This window comes from Ictidomys tridecemlineatus, chromosome 3, assembly GCF_052094955.1.
Source record: "Ictidomys tridecemlineatus isolate mIctTri1 chromosome 3, mIctTri1.hap1, whole genome shotgun sequence".
NCBI lineage: Eukaryota > Metazoa > Chordata > Mammalia > Rodentia > Sciuridae > Ictidomys > Ictidomys tridecemlineatus.
The window spans coordinates 13,756,747-13,780,025 of NC_135479.1; the positions used below are offsets into that span (position 1 = coordinate 13,756,747).

At 42.8% G+C, this 23,279-nt stretch overlaps 1 protein-coding gene across 1 annotated transcript in view; it reads left to right on the forward strand.

Annotated features, from left to right (window-relative positions):
* Pitpnc1 (phosphatidylinositol transfer protein cytoplasmic 1) overlaps positions 1–23,279 on the forward strand; it is a 254,378-nt gene that overhangs the window by 216,739 nt on the left and 14,360 nt on the right. Inside the window, exons 7-8 of the mRNA XM_005328225.5 lie at positions 14,398–14,553; positions 17,386–17,449. Coding sequence (XP_005328282.1) covers positions 14,398–14,553; positions 17,386–17,449 — 220 coding nt within the window. The remainder of the gene's footprint in view (positions 1–14,397; positions 14,554–17,385; positions 17,450–23,279) is intronic.

Genomic DNA, 23,279 nt, shown 5'->3' on the forward strand with positions numbered 1-23,279 from the left:
CAGTCTACAACTGAGTTATGAGACCTGACCAGAGATCGTCTCTTCCACTTGTGTTTATTCAGACTCCCAAGTACAATTGTCCAGCCTTAATTCCAAAAATATCCAAGGAAAAATAAATGCTATTAAGGTCCTTGTCTTAGACTTTAATTTTTAAGGGGCCCAGAAAAAGACATATAATTACTAGCTCACTAACTTGGGCCTTTGGTTTTTTCCTAACAAATTTCTCTTTAGAGGGTCAGGAACTAATTTTTGAGAAAAATAATTGCCAATGTTAAGTTTTTTTTTTTTTCAGTTGTATCTTTTAATCCTAACAAATTGAAAAAATGACATTGTCTCCATCTTATGAAAGGGAAACCTGAGGCTCAGAGAATCTAAGTACACTTACTGGAAGTTTCAGGAAGCCTGAATTCGAACCCCAACATTTCTGACCCCAAAAAAACATTTTCCTATACCTAGCTGGCTCTTCCAGATAAACCTAGAGAAACAAACAACTGTTGTCTTTGAAAAATCACTCCCAGAGATCATTTCTTCTTTAAATGTTCTAGCTAAACTCAAGTCTCATGATCTTAGGAATGGATGGTCTTGGGGAAAGACAGGTAATGCCAGAGGAAGGGCCTGGCCTATCCCTTCATGACCCGATCTGATGGGACTCCACTCCCTATCTTTGGGGAAATTTCTGGTCGCTATAAACATTTCAGAAAACACTAGATTGGGCAAAACATGCTTGGATCTGGAAAAAAAAAAAAAAACTGGCCATCCAACAACTGAGTAATACATAAACCCATTCCAAAAAAAAAAAAATAGATGTAGTGGCCAGAGAATCCATCCCACAGACCCATTGGAGAAATACTCCTCTCATTTTGTCATACCCACACTAGTTTTGGAGTTAAATAACTTACCCCGGTTCACACAATTGCTTCTAAAACAGAGATTCAAACCCAGAGACAGGTATACTTGAAATCCCAGTGACTTAGGAGGCTGAGGTAGGAGGACAGCAAGTCCTAGGCCATCCTCAACAACTTTGCAAGGCCCTGTGTCAAAATAAAAAACAAAAAGGGCTGGAATGTAACTCAGTAGTAGAATACCCCTGGGTTCAATCTCTAGTATCCATTTCCCCAGGGGGGGGGGGGAAGAGGAAAAGAAAAGAAATTCAAACCCAAGGTGTCTCATTCCAAAGCCTTTTTAGTTCCCTCTTCAATTCTGCTCCCAGAATCTAGAATCCCACAGAGGTGTTCCTAGGCATGGTCAGAAATGAATGTTATTATAAAATAAAGGTTAGAGGCCACTCATTGCTTCACCTGCTTAATATCTTGAGAGTCTAAGCAATGTTAACAAGCAAAATTCTAAAGCTGAGATAAATTTGTAATCTCATCCAATTGTAAAACTAGAAATTCTTTATTATCTTCAGATTACAGATTGGCTTATTGAACATTTCTATCCTAGTTTCTGTTCAACAGGTTGGAGGTCCAAGTTTCCCAGAATAATTCAGTACATGAAGATCTGGCAGGATCTAGGAACAGTTAAATCCAGTACATATCAGTGATGCCCTGTTGCAACTCATGAAGAATATTTGTGAGTTTATTATCGGCTTTTGATTTCATAAACTTAAGTCATCTGTGGACCAAACTGTCCATTCTCAGCATGGATCAAGCCTACTAATGCTACTTTCTAACCTGTGTCCAAAGAACACTGCTAAAATCGGAGTGGGTGGAGCACTCCCATCTCAGAGGCTGCACACTGAGCCACTTCCCACCAAGCTCCTTCATGGCAGGAGCTAGGCTCAGTGGCTTTCGGAGTGCCACTTCCTGGCCTCTCAAATGTCACTTACGTTAAGTCAGGTTGCTCTCCAGTGTGCCCTTGACTCACCTTATTGACTCCAATTAGAGGTGATCTTGGTATCTGTTAGTGCCAAAAGGAATTGGTTAGCATTGTGTAACAGGAAGTTCGGGAGACGCCTCTTATTGCCCTGGAATTGGGAACCAGGCCCAAAGCTGGGAACAAAGAGGAGTTATGACCCTATGTTCTTCAGGCAGCTGCTAATAACTGAGGCCAGATTCTTCCTGGAACCCGTGAGGAGATAGCTCTCATCTCCACTTGGACCACTGGCCCCTCCCGCCTTCCTAGGCTGTATATGGAGATGAGGGAGGGGAGTTCCCAGAGTCCTTGCCTGTATACTTCTCGCCTAACCCTAAAGCCATGCAGTAAGATTGTCTACTACAAAAGTTGGTGGGGATTTGCACAAATGCTACGTATGGAACTGGGAACACGCAGGCCCTCCCTTAACACCATCTTATAAGACTGAGTAGACTGGAAAGTGTCCCCAGAAGTTTATAGGAGAACATAGAAATTGGTGCCTATTATGGTTTGGATGTGAGGTGCCCCGAAAAAACTTCTGTATTAATACATGAATATTCAGAGGTGAAATGATTAGGTTATGAGAGCTATAACCTGATCATTCCATCCTCGTTGGAATGCACTGATTGGTTGGTAGTTGTGGGCAGGTAGGGTATAATTGGAGGAGGTGGGTTACTGGGGGCATTCCCTGGAAGGGTGCATCTTCCCTGTGGCCTCTTCTGTCCTCCACCCCCCACCCCTGCTTCCTGACCCTGCCATGAGCTGAGCAGCTCTCTTCCCCTGGGCCCTTCCCCCATGATGTGCTGCCTCTCCTTAGGCCCAGAGCAATGGAGTCAGCCATCCGTGAACTGAGACCTCTGAAACGGTGAGCCCCAAATAAACTTTTCCTCCTCTTAGTTGTTCTTGTCAAGTGTTTTGGGAACAGCAATGCAAGAGATGACTAAAACAGAGCCTGACCCCCATCTGGAGATTTCCAAAAGAGGAAGGCTACAGAAAGAGCCCATGGTTGGACTGAGATGGAAATATGCGACAGTGAGTCTGGCAGTAGGCTGGACATCCCCTTGGGCATCACACAAAATGAAGATAATAGTCATGAGAAGAAATCTGGGATGTCCCCCTGACACCAACCAATTCTCCATTTCTCTAATTCTTTAATACCTGCTACATGTCCAATAATTCAACTCATTTCAATTCTGACATTTTCCACCTGGAATTAGCATTGGATCCCAGAAGTTAAAGAGCTCAAAACTCCCCAATACAAGACTGCCTGTACTTCTGACTGACCAGCTCTTTATAAGGGCTTCCCACAGCCCATCCTTTGGGTTCAATAATTTGCTAGACAGGCTTGCAGAACTCAGGTGAACATTTTACTTATATTTATTAGTTTATTTTACAGAATATAATACATGACTAGGCAAATGGAAGAGAGGCATAGGGCGAGGTCCTGAGGGAGGGGGAGCTTATGGAGCTTCCGTGTCCTCTGTTGGTGCCCCACTATTACAGTGTAGCTCTGGATTGTCACCAGAGGCCCATGTATGAAAGGCTTGATCCTCAACTTGGCACTATGGGAAAGCAGTGGAAACTTAAAGAGGGAGGGGCCAATGGAGGAAATTAGGATATTAGGGGAACGCCTATGAAGGGCATTTCCTGTCTCTTTCTTTGCTTTCTGGCCACTATCAAATGAGCAGGCTGCTTCTGCCACATGCCCAAAGTAACAAGACCAAGCCACCACGAATTGAAACCATGAGCCAAAATAAACCTTTTCTCCTTGTGTATTGTTTATCTTAGGTATTTTATGACAGTTACAGAAAGCTGACTAACATACCTGTCCTCCCAGGAAGTCAATGTGTTCACCAACTCAGAAGCTCTCCAACTCACTAATCTTATTATTCTAAAGTTCTTATGGAGCTCCATCACCAATATTCCCTCTTCTCCACAGAGGTCAGTGGGTTGGATTGAGAGTTCCCACCCTCTAATCACTTCCTTGTTCTGAGGACAAGCCCCATTTGAGGCTATCTAGTGGCTCCTTATAAATAGCAAAGTCACTCTTGTCTCAAGAAATTCCAAGGGCATTAGGACCTCTGTTCTAGGAACCAGGGACAAAGACCAAATATGATTCTCATTGTACCATGGGACAAAATGATAAAACAGGTCTAAAGTGCCTGACACAAGCTCTGGGCAGAGCAAACCTTAGTAAGCATTAGTCCATACGGTTGCTTTCCCGCCTCCCATCCATAGCTTTCTTTTTTTCAACATATCAAAAAGAAATGTTGGAGTTCTACATATGAGACAGTGTCTTCACAGAGGTAATCAAGTTAAAGTGAGGTCATTAGGATAAACCCTAATCCCACCTCTCTTGGGGTTCCCTTCTGCCTTCAGCTCATGGACCCTACAAGGCAACCACAGTGGTCATCCAGAGCTAGAAACCACTGTGGTGCTCAGATTTCCCATTTTAAACTTTCTCTTCTCATAGTGTTTCTGTATCTAAATTATAGTTGAGACTAGTTCAGAGCACACACTGAATCACACCCCACCATGACCACTCTTTTCTGTCTTCCTGTGTCACATGTACTTAGGAGCCAGACGCCTTTAATAGTCACATTGCAGAGGAATAATACAAATCACTGTTTGTGGGACATTCTAGTGCCGAGGGCAAAGGCTTTAAAAATAGCCTTTTATGTATTAACTACTAACAAAGCAAGAACTGACTCTTATGGCCAAGATTTGCATTTAAGGTTTCTTTTTTCTTTTTCTGCTGATGCATTGCAATTGACCTTTTATGTAAAGTTTTAGGCCAGTGCTCAAGTACATGGTGAAAGCTCCTGAGTTTGTTTGTGCTTAAGTTTTTTTAACAACTTATTCGAGCTATTGCTTACATACCATACAAGCCACCCATCTTAAGTGTATGATTATATTCACAGATATGTACAGCCATCCATGAAATCAACTTTTAAACATTTTCATCACCCCAAAAAGAAAGCCTACAAACTATTTATCACCTGCCTGTCCTATTACTCTCACCTCTACCCCAACCCTAGAAAACCACTAATCCACTTTCTCTTCATAGATTTTCTTATTCTGCATATTTCATATGTATAGGATCTCTTATTAATATGTGGTCTTTGCAAACTAACTTCTGTGAAAGCCCCTTGGTTTTTATGTGTATCCTTCTTAGAATTCAAATTCAAGCCAGGCACTGTGGTGCACACCTGTAATCCCAGCGGCTCAGGAGGCGGGGAGGCGAGTTCAAAGCCAGCCTCAATAACAGTGAGGTACTAAGCAACTTAGTGAGATCCTGTCTCAAAATAAAATATAAAAAGGGCTGGGAATGTGGCTTAGTAGTTGAATGCCTGTAGATTCACTCCCTAGTGCTAAAAAGAAAAAAGAAAAGAAAAGAAATCCTACACTGAATTCTGGGCTAAATGTCCATTCTTTAGAGCAAAATGAGAATAATATCTGCAACACCTTGGAGTCTTCAGTAAAAGTTTCAGAAAGCAGGAAAAAAATCTAATGCATGGTGTACTCTATCAGCTCCTCCCTATTTTAGGACTAAGCATTGTGGTTACATAATGTCGCAATTCCTGGCTGGGGTTATTGCTTAGTCCTTTTTCATTTAACATTTATCAAAAACTTCTAATTTCAATTAACAGGGCAAGCCCCTGTTGGTTATTGTCCTTTGTGGTTCAAATTGAAAGTGTAATTAATCATGGAAACTATATCTCAGTGAACATCAGCTAATAATATTGCCTTAGAGATGCAAACCCTGCTCCAGCTGGTCCAAGATCTCCTGTGGGCTTCTCTTGGCACCTTCCAGGTGTGAGATTGATTGTGACCCACATGGGGATGTGGTTCATGTGGCTGCACTGAAGAAGCAGCCCTCAGATCACCCTGGTCTGCCTTGTCCCAGTGTAAGATGGTGAGGCCCACAGCACAGCTGACCCTGTGGAGGGAAAGTCCTCTAAAGAAGATGTGCCAAAGGGAAGGAGCAACCAGCTGCCTGTCTGGCCCTGGGGAAACATCCCTGGCAACAGCTCATCCCCCTCCATACAGATGGGTTTTAACTACAAGGGTCCTATTTGCCATCAGCCAAGCTCAGGGAGTACCAGCAGCATCCAAAGCCAGAAACCTCATTGTGATGAATTGATAAGCCCCCAGCCAGAACATAGCCCCACATGTTCCCAACCAGCCTCCTCTCTAGCTAGAGTAGCTTTGCAGGCCCCTTGAGGCAAGAGCATTCTGAGTCACCCAGTGGATCCAGCTGCACTACCGTGGCATGCAGTATGCTTCATACAGAGCAAGTGAGCCGAGGAAGAGACACCAGGAATCTGGAAGACTTTCTCTGTGAAAACCTTCCCAACCCAAGTGCTGGGTAGAATTGTACCCATCCAAAAAGATATGTTGAAGTCCTACATATGAGACAGGGTCTTCACAGAGGTAATCAAGTTAAAGTGAGGTCATTAGGGGTGAACCCTCATCCCATCTGACAGATTTCCTTTTAAAGAGGGGAAAATTGGACACAAAGGGCACAGAGGGAAGACAACATGAAGACACACAAGAAGAATGTCATGTGATTGCTCCAGGTGACATTTCTATAAGTCAGAGAATGCCAGTGATTACCAGAGAATCACCAGAAGCCAGGAAAGGGACAACCAAAGCTGCATATCTCCAGGTTTGCCATTAGGGAAAGGAGGCGAACCACCCCCAGCCTGGTCATTTGCCAGGAGGCAAGGCCAGCACATGTCTGGGAATGGCTCTCAACTTCAGAAGAGAACTTCTAAGTCACCTTTAGTTGCTCCTGCTATGAAACCAAAGAGAAAGGGAAATAAATTGGTTCTGAGTGCTGAACACTGTCTCATGTCCTTGGCCCAGGACATGTCCCACTAGCAAGAACCCTTCTCTTGTGATTCCTTTGTCTATTACATTGATGGACACTGACAGGTCAGAACTTCCAGAAAATAGAAATGCCTACCCAGCTTTTCACTTACACAAGGAACCCTGCATGATGATAGGTGGTCATATTCATATTAGAGCTTATCATCATTTTCCCATCGATTCAACCATAGGAATAACAATTATAATGCAGAATAATCTACAGCATGGTGTGTACCTGGTGCTTTTCTTCTGAAGAACTTAAGAGTTGAAGGAACAACATTACTGCTTCTCTAAGGGTGTTTTTGTTTCCTGTATCAATCTGGTATGTTTCTTGTACATTACGTACCCTGTACATTTGTGCTGGCCTGGGGACATTACATCTCGAGCCCTTTTTATTTAGTCTCACTAAGTTGCTGGTTGTCTTGCTAAGTTATTGAGGCTGGCTTCCAGTTTGCAATCTTCCTGCCTCAGCCTCCCAAATCACTGGGATTACAGGCATGTGCCACTGCTCACAATTTATTAACACCATTTTAGGTTGAGGAAACTGAGGCTCTCTCTTCTGATGGATTGCTCCAGAATTTCAGATGAGCACATCCTGTCCTCATGGTATAAGAGTGTATTTCTGTCTATTCAGAATACTGTAACCAAATTCTATTGACAGGGTGGTATTATAAACAACAAATGTTTCTCTCTCACAGTCCCAGAGGTTGGGAAATCCAAGATTGAGGCTCTGGCAGAGTCAGTTTCTGGTTCCTGGTTCAGATGCAACTTCCTGCTGTGTCCTCACAAGGCAGAAGGGATAAAAGGACTCTAGTCACTTCCCATAGGCCCACCTCCTAATATCGTCACATAGAATCTGGGTTCTGGGCATGCACAAATATTCAGAGCATACCAGGCTGGGAACACAGGTCTGGGAGGATTGTGACTAAGTCATGAATCATTTCTGAGCTTCAAGTTCCTCATTTAGAACATAGAGATAATATTGGCACCTAAGATCAGTGGTTGGATCTCAGCTGTACATTCAGATCACCTGGGAAGCTTTTGAAAACCTAGGCGTCCAGGCGCCACCCAAGTCCAATGGGATTCAAGCACTGGGGCTCTGATTTTGCTCTTTGTGCCTCCTCCCCAGAGGTTCCTCTCACAGTTCTGGAAGCTAAAATTCCAAAATCAAGGTGGAGGATTCAGAGGACCATTCTTTCTTTCCTCTTCCATCTTCTGTGGCTGAGTCACTCCAACCTCTGCCTCTGCCCTCAAGAGACCTTCTCTTTGTGTCTTCTCCTCTCATAAAGACACCTGTCATTGTATTTAGGGCCCATTCACTTAATCCAGAAAGAATTCATATTCAGATCCTTAGCTTAACTATATCTGCAAAGATATTTGTTCCCAGGCATTCATAGGTTCCAGAGATGATGACATGAATGTATCCTTTGAGGATCACCATTCACCCCATGGCAGAGAACTTTCATGTATTTTCGGATTGTTCTGGTTTGAGCTCCAGCAGCAGCTTTGAGACACTAAATGTCTTGGTTACACTGAAAGCAAGCTGTGTGTCCTTTTATAATGGGCTAAACCGTGACACATGGAAAGGCCCAGACATCAGAGGTGAAGGTTGAGATTTATAAACCTTGTTTTAAAATAAGGAAACCTGGAAATGAATGTTTAAGATGTAAAATTGTCTCGTTCTTTTTAAAGAGTGATGTAAGTAATATAATTGAGTTTGAATCAGGACCAAAATACTCCAGAAGCTAATGAAACACAACATTTAAAAAGCAAACTCAGGGACTGGGGCTGTGGCTCCGCAGTAGTGCACTTGCCTAGCATGTGTGAGGCACTGGGTTCGATTCTCAGCACCACATATATATATATTTTTTAAAAAGTCTATCAACAACTAAAAAATTAAAATATTAATTTTAAAATTTGCTTTTTATTTATAAAAATAAAAAGCAAACTTAAACAAGAGTTGTAAGAAAGATGAACAGAGAGGGCTGGGGTTGTGGCTCAGCGGTAGAGCGCTCGCCTAGCATGTGTGAGGCCCTGGATTTGATCCTCAGCACCTCATTAAAATACATAAATAAAATAAAGATATTGTGTCCAACTACAACTAAAAAATAACTATTTAAAAATCAAAAAGCTGGGCTGGAGATGTGGCTCAAGCAGTAGTGCGCTTGCCTGGCACGCGTGCGGCCCGGGTTCGATCCTCAGCACCACATACAAACAAAGATGTTGTGTCTGCCAGTAACTAAAAAATAATAAATAAGTAAATATTTTTAAAAAAAATTTAAAAAACTAAATTTAAAAAAAAAGGTGAACAGAGCTGCATGTGGTGCCCCACATCTATAATCCTGGCAGCTTGGACGGCTGAGGATAGAGGGATCACAAGTTCTAGGCCAGCCTCAGCAACTTAGCAAGACCCTGCCTCAAAATAAAAAAGGGGCTGGGGATGTAGCTCAGGGGTAAAGCACCCCTGGAATAAATCCCCAGTACAAAAAAAAAGAAAGAAAGAAAGAAGAGGAATGAGCTCTTGGGGGTGGCAGGAGGGGAATTAGAGGGAGCAGGGAAAGTGTGGATCGAGAAGTTTGCAGTTATCAGCTTCTTTCAGATAAGTCTTGGTGGTCCCATACCCCTGCCCCCGCCCACCATTTTGGGGTCATTTCCATTCAAACGCCTTCAGTGGGTTGTTCCTTTCTGATCTAGAGCTTAGATTAAAGCTGTCCTTTGGTAAACCCTTCTCCCTCATCTCCCTCCAGCTCTTTGAAAGTGAATCTCTAATTATAGGCCATGTTTGAGATTTACTAGATGAAATCAACAGCTGTAGATATGACACTAGTGTTGCAAAAAATCGACACACTGTTGCCATAAAAAGCCCAATTGTTAATTGCTTCTTTGGCATCTGGCTATAACAGAAACACCCTTTTGCTGTTTAATACTAAAAGTAAATGTGGAAAGAGCATGAGGCTAGATTTAAAGGAGGCTACCTATCATCGAGGGCTTGTGATTTTGGGGCAAAATATTTCATTTCTCTCAGGTCTCAGTGTCCCTGTCTACAAAATTGAGGACATGAAACCAAATTATCACTTTCAGGTTAAAAATTCTATTCTGGGAGCTGGGGTTGTGGCTCAGTAGTAGAGCACTTGCCTGGCACATGTGAGGCACTGGGTTCCATTATCGACACCGCATAAAAATAAATAAATAAAATAAAGGTATTGTGTCCATCTACAACTTTAAATTTTTTGTTTGTTTGTTTCTGGATTAGTCTTTTTAAAATTTATTTATTAACTATTTTAATTAGGTATATATGATAGCAGAATGCAATTGCGGCACAACTTTTCATTTCTCTGGTTGTTAAAAACTTTTTAAAATTCCATTCTGAATCTTGAAAATACAGTGTACTTCTCATTCCCACCCAGGCTTTTCCCATGACTTTACTCTACAATTAACCTAATGCAATTTTACAATTTGTAATACAGTCAAGAACCACAACAGTGGCTCAGTGGTAGAGCACTTGCCTAGCACAAGTGAGGCACTGGGTTTGACCCTCAGCACCGCATAAAAGTAAGAGAATAAAATAAAAGAGTATTGTGTTCATGAAAGAAAGAAAGAAGGAAGGGAGGGAGGGAGGGAACCAATCTTTTCTGAACTGAAATTTGCTGTCAGGTCCTGCAGTTCTCAGCTGCAATCCATCTGGGTTCCATGTTGCAGGGTCTTCTTTTATTCTTGAAAAGTGTGGACCTGGGATACACATGAAGGTTCTCGGTTAGGTACCATTGCAGAATCAGAGGTTGTGGGCTGAAGACACCAGCCAGGGCTGTCCAAGGCTCAGGGCAGGAAGGGTTGAGCAGGGTCAGCTCATCCAGGTGTTGCTATTTGCATGCCTCTTGCCCAGCGGTGCTGAGGGTCAAACCCAGTGCCTCACTTGTGCTAGCACGAGGCCCCTTAGGCCATTGCCCTGGTTTTATTCATTTCCCTGCCCTGGTGCCTGCCCATCTTGCTCTATTCGCTGGGTTCTTTGTCTCCTCCAGCTCTGGGTTGCTGGGAGCCTTCTGCTTTCCTCTGCTCACTGGCTCTATGACTATCCTTTATTTCCTCAGCTGCTCACCCTGAGGACAGCCTGTGTTCTGGTCAACCATAAAGTGGAAACCATGTCTTCTAAGCCTCAAGACAGCTAGCCATGTGCAGTTAATAATACCCATTATTTGCCTCCATTGTGGAAAAATCAGTAGGCAGTTTGGGAAAGAAACATGTATCAATATTTCATTTTTTGTTACAGCTAAATAATATTCCATTGAAGGGATATACCACATTTTGTGTATCCAGTCTTAAGATGATAGATCTTTGGGGGTTTTGTTTTGTATTGTTTATTATGAATTTGAACATCCACGGACAAGTGTTTTTTTTTTAATATATATATTTTTAGTTGTGGATGAACCTTTATTTTTTATTTATTTATTTTTATGTGGTGCTGAGAATTGAACTCAGTGCCTCACACACACAACCGCAGCCCCATAGACAAGTTTTTGTGGAGATATATGCTTTTGGTTCTCCCCAGTAGATACCAAGGAGTGGAATTGATGGGTCAAATGTCAACTCTATGTTTAATATTGAGGAACTCCCTGAAATGTTTTCCAATGTTGTCACACTCTTTTACATTTCCCTTGGCAATGTATGAGAGTTCCAATTTCTGCCCATCTTTGCCAGCACTTATTGTTGTGCACATAGTATTTTAATTAGTCTTTCACTTAAATATTTACTCAATTTGGGCTAAAATTCCAATGCACCACCCACAAGTGGACGATGGGTTCAAAGAGGGCTCAGTCATTTATTCAACATCTATGAGGTTTGTTAATAGGATCTACTGCCCTGGAGGGCTCACAATCCAGGGGAGGTAGATGCGCATTTGCCATTATAGATTGCTCACCTACTGGCCTGGGACCTGAGGCTTCTTTGGAACCTAAAGGAGGAGCTACACAGGAAAGGGTCCTTGGGGGTGGTGACGCTTGAGTTCAGTCCAGAAGAAAGAAAAGGAGAGAGAGAGGCAGAGTAGAGAGTTGGTTGGGGAGAAGGAAGTTCAGGAAGAGAGACCAACACCTGCCTAGGAGGTTCAAGAGTTCTGGGGCTTTGAAGGACGGGGCCGCCCAGAGCTTCTAAAGGCTGGAGGGACAGCGTGGCATTGGGATGGTGGTCCGGAAAAGACCTTGGGAAGGTAAACAACAATGTAATGGACCTAGTAGTCCGTGCCAGGTGTTTTAACTTTCTCCTCAACTCGTGGCGCCATGGGTGGATTCTGAGAAGGGAGCCATATAGTCGGGTTCTCTTGGGGGACCCCCATGGCTGCAGAGTGGGGAACAGTAACTAGAAGGATTGAGACAAGGCACGGAGGATAAAGCTCTGCCTCGACTTTGATGAAGGCCTGGCATTGGCCTAGTTTGGGAATTGCTCCTGGGGTTGTCCTGTGTCACCCCCTCAGAGGATCCACAAGGGAAGTCAAGGGCAGCCAGAAAGCCCTCGTGAGAGGCTGGTACAAGGTGGCCCAGAGCCTCGGCCAGCTCCGAATGAGAAACCTGTCTCCGTTTGGGAGAAGGCTGCTCTGGCCTCTCACGCCCCCGCTGAGGCACAGTCTGCCCTGAGTTACAAGGGCTGGGGCAGTCACAGCCCATCTGACTTCCTGCTTCATCCCATCTACCTTTCCACACGGGGCCCCTGGCCTCTCCCGGGAGGAGAAGCCGGCTTTTCCGATTCGCCCTGTGGCCTCCTCTGTGTGTAGGAAGCCCTTTGCCTCCCTGGGGCCTGCGTCCCCATCAACAAGGTCGGGTTGTGGTAGGGGCCCAGACCCAAGACGGTGCAGCAGACCCCACGGCAGCTTTCAGTCTTCTTTACGATAATTAAAATCATCTTATAAAAACATTTTAAACATAATTACTAGCATTTGTGCACTTTATTAGTTTACACATTCGTTTTTAAATACCTCAGGGGGAAAAAATCCTCTAAGTACATAATCAGTAGCCAATTTCCACATGGCAATCATTGAGCAAATATTGAGTGGTTCAACATTTTTTCAGAAGTCTTTTTTGCCTTTCTTGTTTCATCTTTTTTTTTTAATATTGATTTTTTAGTTCTCGGCGGACACAACATCTTAGTATATGGTGCTGAGGATCGAACCCGGGCCGCACACATGCCAGGCGAGCGCGCTACCGCTTAAGCCACATCCCCAGCCCTCTTGTTTCATTCTTATAACTGAAATTTAACACCAATCTTTTGTGTCAAACTCAGTGGGTTTTCACATATTGCATCCAAATCAACATAAAATCATCCCAGAAGTTTCCCTCCTGTTCCTTTGCACTCACCCCCCCGACCCCCAAACACACCAAGAGGTTTCCTGTCTTCTACCCTTCATCACCATAGACAGGTTGTGCTTGTTCATGGGATTTGAATCACCCAGTGTATGTACGCTATTGCCTCTGGCTCCTTTTGTTCAACATTTCTGTGAGAGTCATATGTGTTCTTGCACATATCTACCAACACTTGTTCTTTTTCATTGCTATATAGTATGATGTTATATGAAGATACCTGGTTTCCTGTTAATGAACACTTGGGCTCTTTCCAATCTTTAGCTATTATATTTTAAACTGGTGTGAATATTCTAGTATAGTCTTTTGGTGGCCATCTGCACTCATTACTCCCAGAAATTAAATTACTAGGTCATAAGTAAGCATGTGCTTGGTTTTGTAAATGTTACTGAGCAATTGCCCAAAGTTGTTGAGCCATTTTTCACTCCCATCAATGCATTGGTAAAGTTTATTTGATTTATTTATGTATTTGTTTGTTTTTGGTACTAGGGATTGAACTCAGAGGCATTTAACCACTGAGCCACATCCCCAATCCTTTTTTGTATTTTATTTAGAGACAGGATCTCTCTGAGTGGCTTAGGGCCTTGCTAAGTTGCTAAGGCTGACTTTGATCTAGGGATCCTCCTGCCTTAGCCTCCTGAGCCCCTGGGATTACAGGCAGGTGCCACCACACCCAGCTTGTAAAGTTTATTGACATTAGAATCAAGAAAAATACATAATACAACGCCTCAAACCTAACTTTATTTTTCCCCTTTTACTGGAGCTTTAACCCCGGGGTGCCTGACCACTGAGCCATATCCTCAGCCATTTTTTATTTTGAGACAGGTTCTCATGAAGTTGCCAGGCTGTTCTAGAACTTGTAGTTCTTCTTCCTCAGGCTCACAAATCTAACTTTCAATCACTTTTTTTTTTTAACATTTTTTCCAATTAATTACCTTGTAATCCCTCCCTTTTTTTTAATAGAGAAATCATAATCCATCTTTCTTCTTTTCTTCCTCCCTTCTTTTTTTTTTTTTTAATTCAGTGCTGGGGATGGAACCCAGGGCCTCATACCTGCTCCACCACTGAGCTACACCCCAGCCCTCACACTTTTAAGTAACTGCACTGTTCATTGCTGTTTAGTGTGTCCACACAGGTGTACAACCACCACCATCGTCTAATTCAGCACATTTTCATCTTCCCCCCAAGAAATGCCAGTTCCTCTCCCAAGTCCCTGGCAACCACTAATCTACTTTCCTTCTCTATGGATTTGCCTGTTCTGGACATTTCATATAGATGGTTAAATTTTTAATATATCAATTTCTATGACATTTTTTTTTCCCCCTAGGATCCTAAACACTTCAAGTCAGAAAAGACAGGACGGGGACAGTTAAGGGAAGGCTGGAGAGATAGTCATCAGCCCATCATGTGCTCCTACAAGCTGGTGACCGTGAAGTTCGAGGTCTGGGGGCTTCAGACCAGAGTAGAACAATTTGTGCACAAGGTAAGTGATGCAGCAGCAGTCCCTAGGCTGTGGGCGGGGTTGCTGCGGCCCTGACCCTCAGGTCAGAGTGTGCACTGTGCAACCACTGCCGAGTGCCAGCCAGGGCAGGCACCTGCCTGGCGTTTTATATATGGTTTGATTTTTTTTCCCCCACTGCTAGAAGTAGCTGCTTTATGCTTTGGCTCTCATTTTGCGGCCTCTATGTCCATTGGATGAGTTTATTTGGGAAATGGAGCTTTCAAAATGTACTTGTCACTTTGGGCTAATCTACTTACAAGCAGAGGCCCTTGGGAAGGGGCCCCGGGGCTTTTCTGTGTCCACAGGTCCTGAGGGTAATTCTACTCAGAAGATCTTGCAAAAGTAGGTGCCCGAGGCAGACAATGCCTCAAGAGACCAGATGAGCCACCCCAGTGCTCCCATTGGACGGCACACCTCAGCACTGCCGCTTACTGAAGAATTCTGTTACTGAAGTATTATTAACAACCTCAAAACACAGATTTCAATTGTATACTCACCTTGGCTTAACATATTAATTTTGTAGCAGAAACCTACTTGGTGATGATTTCAGTTTTCTCCTGGTTTCTAACGTGAGGTTTTTCTGCCTGGGAAAAACTCATAGGAAATGCAGTGTTGAACATTGCCCTTTGTAACTTCTCCCATTTTCATAAAAATAAATACTCCCCAAGTTGTCTCTGTATTTCAGATAGGCTGGCTATTTATTTTTCCAGTTAAAAACTGATAAATACAGCTTTACAGAATCCTGTTGGGGGCACTGGAATTTTTCCCTAAATGTACTGAGCTTGTTTCTTAGATGGATTTTTCTACTGAGGGGGGAGCCAATTGACAAGAGAAAGTTTGGTTTTGGTTTTAGTTTTATAGTACTGGGGATTGAACCCAGGGACACTCTACCACTGAACTACATCCGTAGCTCTTTGTGTTTTTTATGTTGAGACAGGGCATTGCTAAATTGCTTAGGGCCTCATTAAGTTGCTGAGGCTAGCATTGAACTTGTGATCCTCCTTCCTCAGCCTCCCAAATCACGGGGATTACAAGCATGTGCCACTGTGCCTGGCCTCTGGTAGATTTTTAACCCAAAATGATCTCCTCTTACTAGGGGACTGTTATCATCGTGCATTTTATTTCCTTTTGCCATGAATGTTTAGATCCTACCAGGGCTCATGCATTTCTTTTCTCACAGATGACTGGCCAGTTTTGAGAATCTGTGATTTTTTAAAATCCTATAAAAGGAGCTGGGGATGCAACTTGGTGGAAAGAGCACTCCCTTCACATGTGTGAGGCCCTGGGTTCCATCCCCAGCACCCATAAAAGCAAATAAATAAATAAATAAATTTAAAAATTAAAAACCTATAAGGACACTGCTTTATTTACAGGCATTCCATTGTCCATTTCCAAATAAAATGCAGTGTCCAGGGTGCATCCAAAACACACCTGCTCTGGTGCATGAGTTGCTAATGAGTATCTGAGGTAGCATTTGCATGGGCTTAAGCATCAGGATGCTTTTCTCTGAACACCTTTGTTTTTGCTTTTTTTTTTTTCCCCTAGACTCTATTCACAGTTAAGGGTGGGGGGATGTTCAAAAGCAAGCCATTAGCACATTATTGAATTCTCATTTCCATCCAACAGCTGTGTTGTGCTAAATGTAATAGGGTATATTTACTAGTGCCTCCATGCTGTTCTTTTGATTTCCACGAATTTTACACACTCAGCACTCAGTGTGTGCATGGCTGGGTGTTGTTTCTTATGGTCCTTATGTGTTTCCTATTTCCAAGTCATAAAAGCCCCACTAGATCTCTAGAGGCCTGGGGGAATAAACACTTTGTTATAAATGCTTCCCTTATTTCTTCAAATTCACCAAACTAAAATCCTTCATTTATTAAAACACGCATGAACCTCCTATGAGAGGTTTTTGACAGTCACTGGATTTGTTTGACAGGAAGACAGGAATGTTGGGAGGAGACTGTGGGTATCCAAGAAATGTAAAAAAAAAAAAAAAAAAAAAAACCTTATACAGGTTGCAAAAGAGTTTCATGAAATAAAAGCATGGGAACAGCAACAGTCTTGGACACATAGGCAAATGGTATATTTTACTTTCCTCAGTCTTCTATTGCCAACATGCATCCCTGTAAGAATCAAGTTCATTCCTTTGTCTCCAATGGAGCTTACCATTCCTATCATCTTCTATTCCAATTCAGGTCTCTTATTTCATCTCTCTCAAAATAGTTGACTAAACTGTTTTTTTCCCCCTTCTACTACATGAAACTCAAGCCTAGAAGGATATTTACTTACTTGTGTGCTACACCTTGATTTACTTTTTAAAATTAACTCATTATTTAACATATTATATCAGACAAGTGGGAAGGTCTTAACCTTGCTGGCAGGTCACTTGCTACCTAAAAAAGGGCTCTTGATTTCCAGCTTTATCTTCCTGGCACCAGAGAGACAGACAAAAGTAGGAAAGTGGACACTGTTCCGGATAGAGATAAACGAAAAAGAAAACCTTAGGCTGGGGCTCCAGAGATGCATTCGAGTCACTGCTGTGTGACCATCTTGTAGTTGTTAGTTTGTGCAAACCCCTGGCTCGACTCTCAAATGCCCTGAAGTGATTAATTTACAGCAAGTGTGTGCATGCCCTAGAAAGGGCCGGGGACAAGCGGGCATGATACCTGCATGTCAGCCCACAGTTGTCATCAACTGTGGACAAAGGGATTAAAGAATCCATATTGCCAAGACTCCCAGAATTGAAAACGACTATTTTCCAGAGAGTCCCAATCCAACCTGGTATTATTTCAACCTCCTTCTTTTCCTTTCTAGGTGGTTCGAGACATCCTGCTGATTGGACACAGACAGGCTTTTGCATGGGTTGATGAGTGGTATGGTAAGTCAGTTTCCCCGAAATAACTTGTAGAACAATTTCATGACATTCAGCTTGGGCTTTCAATCCCTCTGGCTTCAACTCTTACCTAAAAGGACAACAAAGGCAGGCTCCAGCTTCCTGTTTTGAAATACCATCCACCAAGCATAATAAAGATGTAATTATAGAAGCTTGGTCTAAAATAACCACAAAGATATTGACTAAGTAGGACCTTGGTATATTTGATGCTTACATAGTTGATATGCAGGGCTCTACCATTCTCTGCTGGATGGATTTCAAACCCATCCTAATTTATCCCAGACTTCAAGATCAAAGCTTTCTGAAGCATCATGTCAAGTAAAAGCAGTCCTTTGATTCAGAGAACACTTGAAACAATCCTTCATCAGATACATACAGGTTCTGTGAGAATTCAAGGACAGACAAAGGCATAGGTACCCGTTAATGCTAATTAAAACTATCGTTCTGACCTTTTTCGGGATATGGGAAGGTTGAACAGGTTCTGCACATTGCCAGCAAATCAAAACAAGGTTTGCCTCATCCCAATACTGGATGGACCACTCTCCCCAAATCCTCAGCACTCTCCTTTTGTCCACACAAATCCTCTGCATTCCCAGAATCAGTCATCAGATGGCTTCTGTCCCTGGCTATAAATAGAAATGCATACGCCCAATGGGTGACTTAGGTTAGATCTGACTCTCAGATCGATTGTCTAATGAAATGCCCTCCTCTTTGGCCTTTTCCTAAGTCACATTACATTTGTTCTGAGTGTAACCTAGATTGCGTTTTGGTCCTTTTCCATCATTGTTCCGCCAATTCCCTCCCTCTTCTTAGCAGAAGGCACACAATTTAAAGTAAGAGGATATGCAGGACAGAATGGGCAGACAGTGACGGTTATTAATGTTGCTAGCTGTTTCTGAGCCACATTTGAAAAGGCATGGTTCTGTCGGCTGAGGTCTTTTGCTTTGTTTTGTTTTAATCTTCCCAGATCTTGACCAATTGAAAAGTAAATGCGTCTGCCTGGGTTTGTTCAAACACAGAGCACCAGTTACTCTCTCCCCACACATCTCCAGGATGCTACTTTAGGCAGCAAGTTGTCATAAGTCTCCCATAGACCTGTCTGTTGGTGTTGTCTGTTTTGAGACAGGTAGACAGAGTCTCCTCTGATGGTTAAACAAACCTTTCTGGGTGTTCTTTTTCCTGGGAAGCTTTTCTCAGATGGAACCCAGACATCAACAAAGGTTAGGAGCTTCTGGCCTCTCCTGACTTGTACTTCTCAGAGCTCATGGTTTCCTTGTTACCAGCTCCAAGGGAATATCCAAAGGATATTCCAAGAATAATAGGCTTGAACCAATTGGCAAGAGGACAGGACCTGAAGGCCCCAAATCTGCCACTTTAAAGACCAAGAGACAGGGCACTTGGACCGGTTTCTCTCTAGCCCCAGAATGCCACTGAGGACTTTCCAGTAAGGGCAACATCAAAAAGAATAGCCGGCCTCTGATCAAGAGGACAAAGCAGGGCTAGGGGTGTAGCTCTGTGGTAGAGTGCTTATCTAGCATGCTCAAAGCCTTGGGTTCAGTCCTCACCGCTGCCCAGAAAAAGGGGGGCTAAACACTGCAAAGCTGTTAAAAAGGAAAGAGGGTTTGATTAAATACAGGATATTAGCAGGGAAAAAATCATGGGTGAGGGCTGGGATTGTGGCTCAGTGATACAGCACTTGCCTTACGTGTGGGCCCTGGATTCCATCATCAGCACCACATAAAAATAAATAAATAAAACAAAGGTATTGCATCCATCTACAATTAAAAAAAAATTTTTTTTTCTTTTAATTCATGAGTAGGGCCAGGTTGTGGCTCAGTGGTAGAGCACTTGGCTAGTATGTGTGAGGCACTGGGTTCAATCCTCAGCACCACATAAAAATAAATAAATGAAATAAAGTTAAATAAATAAATAAAGATAAAATAAAGGTATTGTGTCCATCTACAACTAAAAATAAAAAAAAAAAAATCATGAGTGGCTATCCAGTAAGCGAATGGCTAAGTACAGAGAATAGGGCTGATTCTTTCCTATCTCAGCTGCACCTATGGCAACTTAAAGGCATTTAGTTGAAAGAGAGAGAGGCTTGCCTAGCATGTGCAAGGACCTAATTTAAATCTCCAGCACTGCAAAATTGAGCAGGATGGAGAGTAAAAGGAAAAGAGAAAATTTTCAGATTTTTATAGAAGCCCAAAGCTAGAACACCAAACCAAGTGAAATGGGAGCTCTCCAGCCTGGAGACCTTCAGGAACGGAACACCTGCCTACCTGCTTAGGATGGGTTAGGTGAGGGAGGTTAACAGCTCAAGGAGTCTTATTACTCAAAAAGTCCTTTCTGTACCTGAGTGAAAAATAAAATAAAATAAAAAGAGTACAGGGCTGGGGTTGTGGCTCAGTGGCAATGTGCTTGCCTAGCATACGTGAGGCACTGGGTTTGATCATCAGCATCCCATACAAATAAATAAAATAAAGGTTCATCAACAACTAAAAAATATGTATTTAAAAATAGAGTACAGGGCTGGCGTTGTGGCTCAGTGGTGGAGCGCTTACCTTGCATGTGTGAGGCACTGGGTTCGATCCTCAGCACCACATAAAAAATAAATAAATAGATAGATAAACAAAATAAAGTTATTATGTCCAACTGCAACTAAAAATAAAAAATAAATAAATAAAAGAGTACAGACTTTAGTGGATATAGATGATCAAAGCACCTTGTTCTCCCCAGCGTGGGTCTCCACCCTCTATATCCACATCCCTGGCCCCAACCATAACAAGTAGCCTTTTCACTCAGTAAGGGGTCTGAGAGCCACACCATCAATTTCACACTAACTACCCGCAGGCACCAGCAGCCAACTGAGCTGCCAGCCGAGAGTACAGTGGCTCCTTCATTACCTGATGCAGACACTTGGGAAATCAAATGAATGGAAACAGCCCGTGCCCACAGAGTCTTCTCAGCCACTTATTCAGAGAAATGCTGAAGACTCTGGGCTTTTTAGGTAAATGTGTGTGTCTTTGTTACCAAGGCCAAGCGCATGCAGGATAACCCTGCAGTTCGGGGTACCTGAAGTTGCTTTTTCTTTCTCTGGTCTGGTCATTAGTAAACATGGAAAAGGCCTAAGGTAATGAATCCCTTGCCTATAGCTGTAATTCTTAGCACTGATACTCAAAGTTAGGTCCCTGAGCCTTCAATATCAGCATCCTCTGGATATTTATTAGAAACACATATTCTTAGACACTCTGCCCCCCGCCCACCAGGCTAAACCTGCCAATTCAGAATCTTTGATGGGGTGTAACTCAGCAATCTGTGATTTAACAAGCCTTCCAAACTATTGGTTTATAGCATGGCCTGTATGCCAGATTGGATTGAAAACAACAGTTTAGTTAGTTCAGTTCCAAATAGGTTAAACTGGAGAATTGTAGGTGTCTTCAGGGCCAACTGCGGGACTCTGATGTTTTGTGAGAATTAGAAAAAAAAGCACTCCTTTTAAACAGAAAAATTAGAAAAAGATGCTTCTTCTGGGCAGAGCCAGCAGGTGCCACGGGTTTGAGGCTGGATATCAGCCGCCTCCCCTCTGCTGCTGTGTGCCGGTGCAGTGCACACACCGTCCACCCTTACGCAGCAGAAGCCCTGGCTGTCTTTCTCTCTAATTAGACTCACCACCTCCAGTGCTTAATTAAGAACCAAGAAAAGAGACATTGTAGAAGATGGTGATCTTTTCTCACCCAAGGATTAATTTTACATCTTTTCTGCATTCCAGCATTTGGCTGTCACGAAACTATTTCCCTAAACAGATTTTATTCTGCCTGTGTTCATTGTGAAGTGTATCCCTTTCCATTTGGAGGAGTTGAGCTTGTCTTTCGAAGCGCTGATTGGTCTTTACCCATGAGCCTTGGGTCTCTCTGCATGACTAGAACACTAATCAGAGAGGCAACAACAACGCATTTCAGGAGACGGGGTGAGAGGAGAGGTGGATAAAAATAGCCAGCCCAGGTTCACAAGAGCATGTTTTTGCTTCACGAATCTGACAGTATTTTGAGAGAGGAACACTAAAGATTGCCAGAGGGAGCCTGTGACTGAGTGAAACCTAATGAATGTCTTTGAAAACCAAACTCTTCCCAAAAAGTATGAGGGGAGGAGAAGTTGGGGCTGATGTAGATGAAACAGTCCTCATGAAAGCGACTTAGCGATCGGCCTGGAGCCCCTGGAGCAGGCTGAATCATGGTGAAGCAGGCTCAAAGCAGAGACAAGCCTGCTAGAGGCTAGCTCAGCTGGTTGAATTCCCTAAGCCAGCATTTTCCAATGGCCCCAAGTCCCCTGAAATACAAACCTGAGCACCGTGGCTCTTGTGCAACGTTTTAGGTGTGTGTGCTCAGGCTCATTTTGCTAATGAGACAGCTCATAGCTTTCCAGAAGATTTTCAAAGGAATCGCTGAACCCTCTTCTCCACCCCTAATTACAGAAAAAAAAGCACAACTTGATAGTTCTAGATCTCCATGGTCTGAATCACATGGAAAGGGCGTGCACCAAGCCTTTCAGTACCAACAAGTGGAGGCACCCTGAACTTTTTGTAACAAGCGTGTGTTGATTCCATGATCATTTTAAACGGTTAAACAGTGGCACTCCCCAGAGCATGGCCACCATTTTACTGGAGCTAAAGGAGTATCCAGTCTAATTCATGATTGCTAGATCCTCCCCAACACAACTACTTGTTCAAGATTTCATTTTTAACCTAGCACGAAGAAAAAATGACCTCTATTTTAGCTGAGGAGCCAGGAAGTAGAGAGAGATTATGTTTATAGAAAAAAGCAAAGGAAAATGTGCCATTGAACAGGTCATTGAATTCAAGTATGAGTCTTTCCTTTTTACAACTTTGGCTGCTACAACTGTTCAGTACAGTAGAGGAGAATTTGTGCTTGCAGACGCTTTGTTTCAGGGCATCTGTAATATCCATGTTTAAAGACTTAGATCCTAACGGCCTTTCAAATATATCATCTCACCTCCTCTTCCTATGAAATCAATCTGTCTTCTTTAAAAATAAAAAGAGGGACCAGGCACAGTGGCACACACGTGTAATCCCAGCCACTCAGGAGGCTGAGGCAGGAGGATCTCGAGATCAAGGCCAGCCGCAATAACTTAGCTAAGCCCTAAGCAACTTAGGGAAACCCTGTCTCAAAAATAAAATTAAAAGGATGGGTGATGTAGCTCAGAAGTAGAATGCTCCTGGGTTTGACTCCCCATACCACATAGAAAATAAAATTCAATACAATGATTGTGCCGAGGTTGTAGCTCAGTGTAGAACATGTGCTTAGCAAGCATGAGTTCATTGGTCCACTCCCCAACTCCTCGCAAAAAAATAAATAAAATAATTGAGAAAAGTTGCCACCATAAACAAATTTAAAAGAGTAGGACAAAATGTTTGCAACACATGTAGCCAAAGAGGATTAATATCCAAATTATACAAAGAAGTTCTATAAACTGAAAATCTAATGCCTCAATAGAAAAACAGTAAGGAATATGAATAGGTAAATCACAGAAGAAATGCAAGTGGCCAATAATCTCACCACCAATCACAAGAAATGTAAGAAAACAACAAGAAGTTATTACATTGGCCTATCTGGTAGCAAAAGTTTAAGAGAGCGATAGTATCCAGTTGGGATATAAAATGATAAAGTATAAAATATACTATAAAATAGTAAGTATAAATAACCTATGATGTAATCATTCACTTCAATATATTTTTTTGAGGGGGTACCGGTTTTAAACCCCAGGGGCACTCAAACACTGAGCCACATCCCCAGCA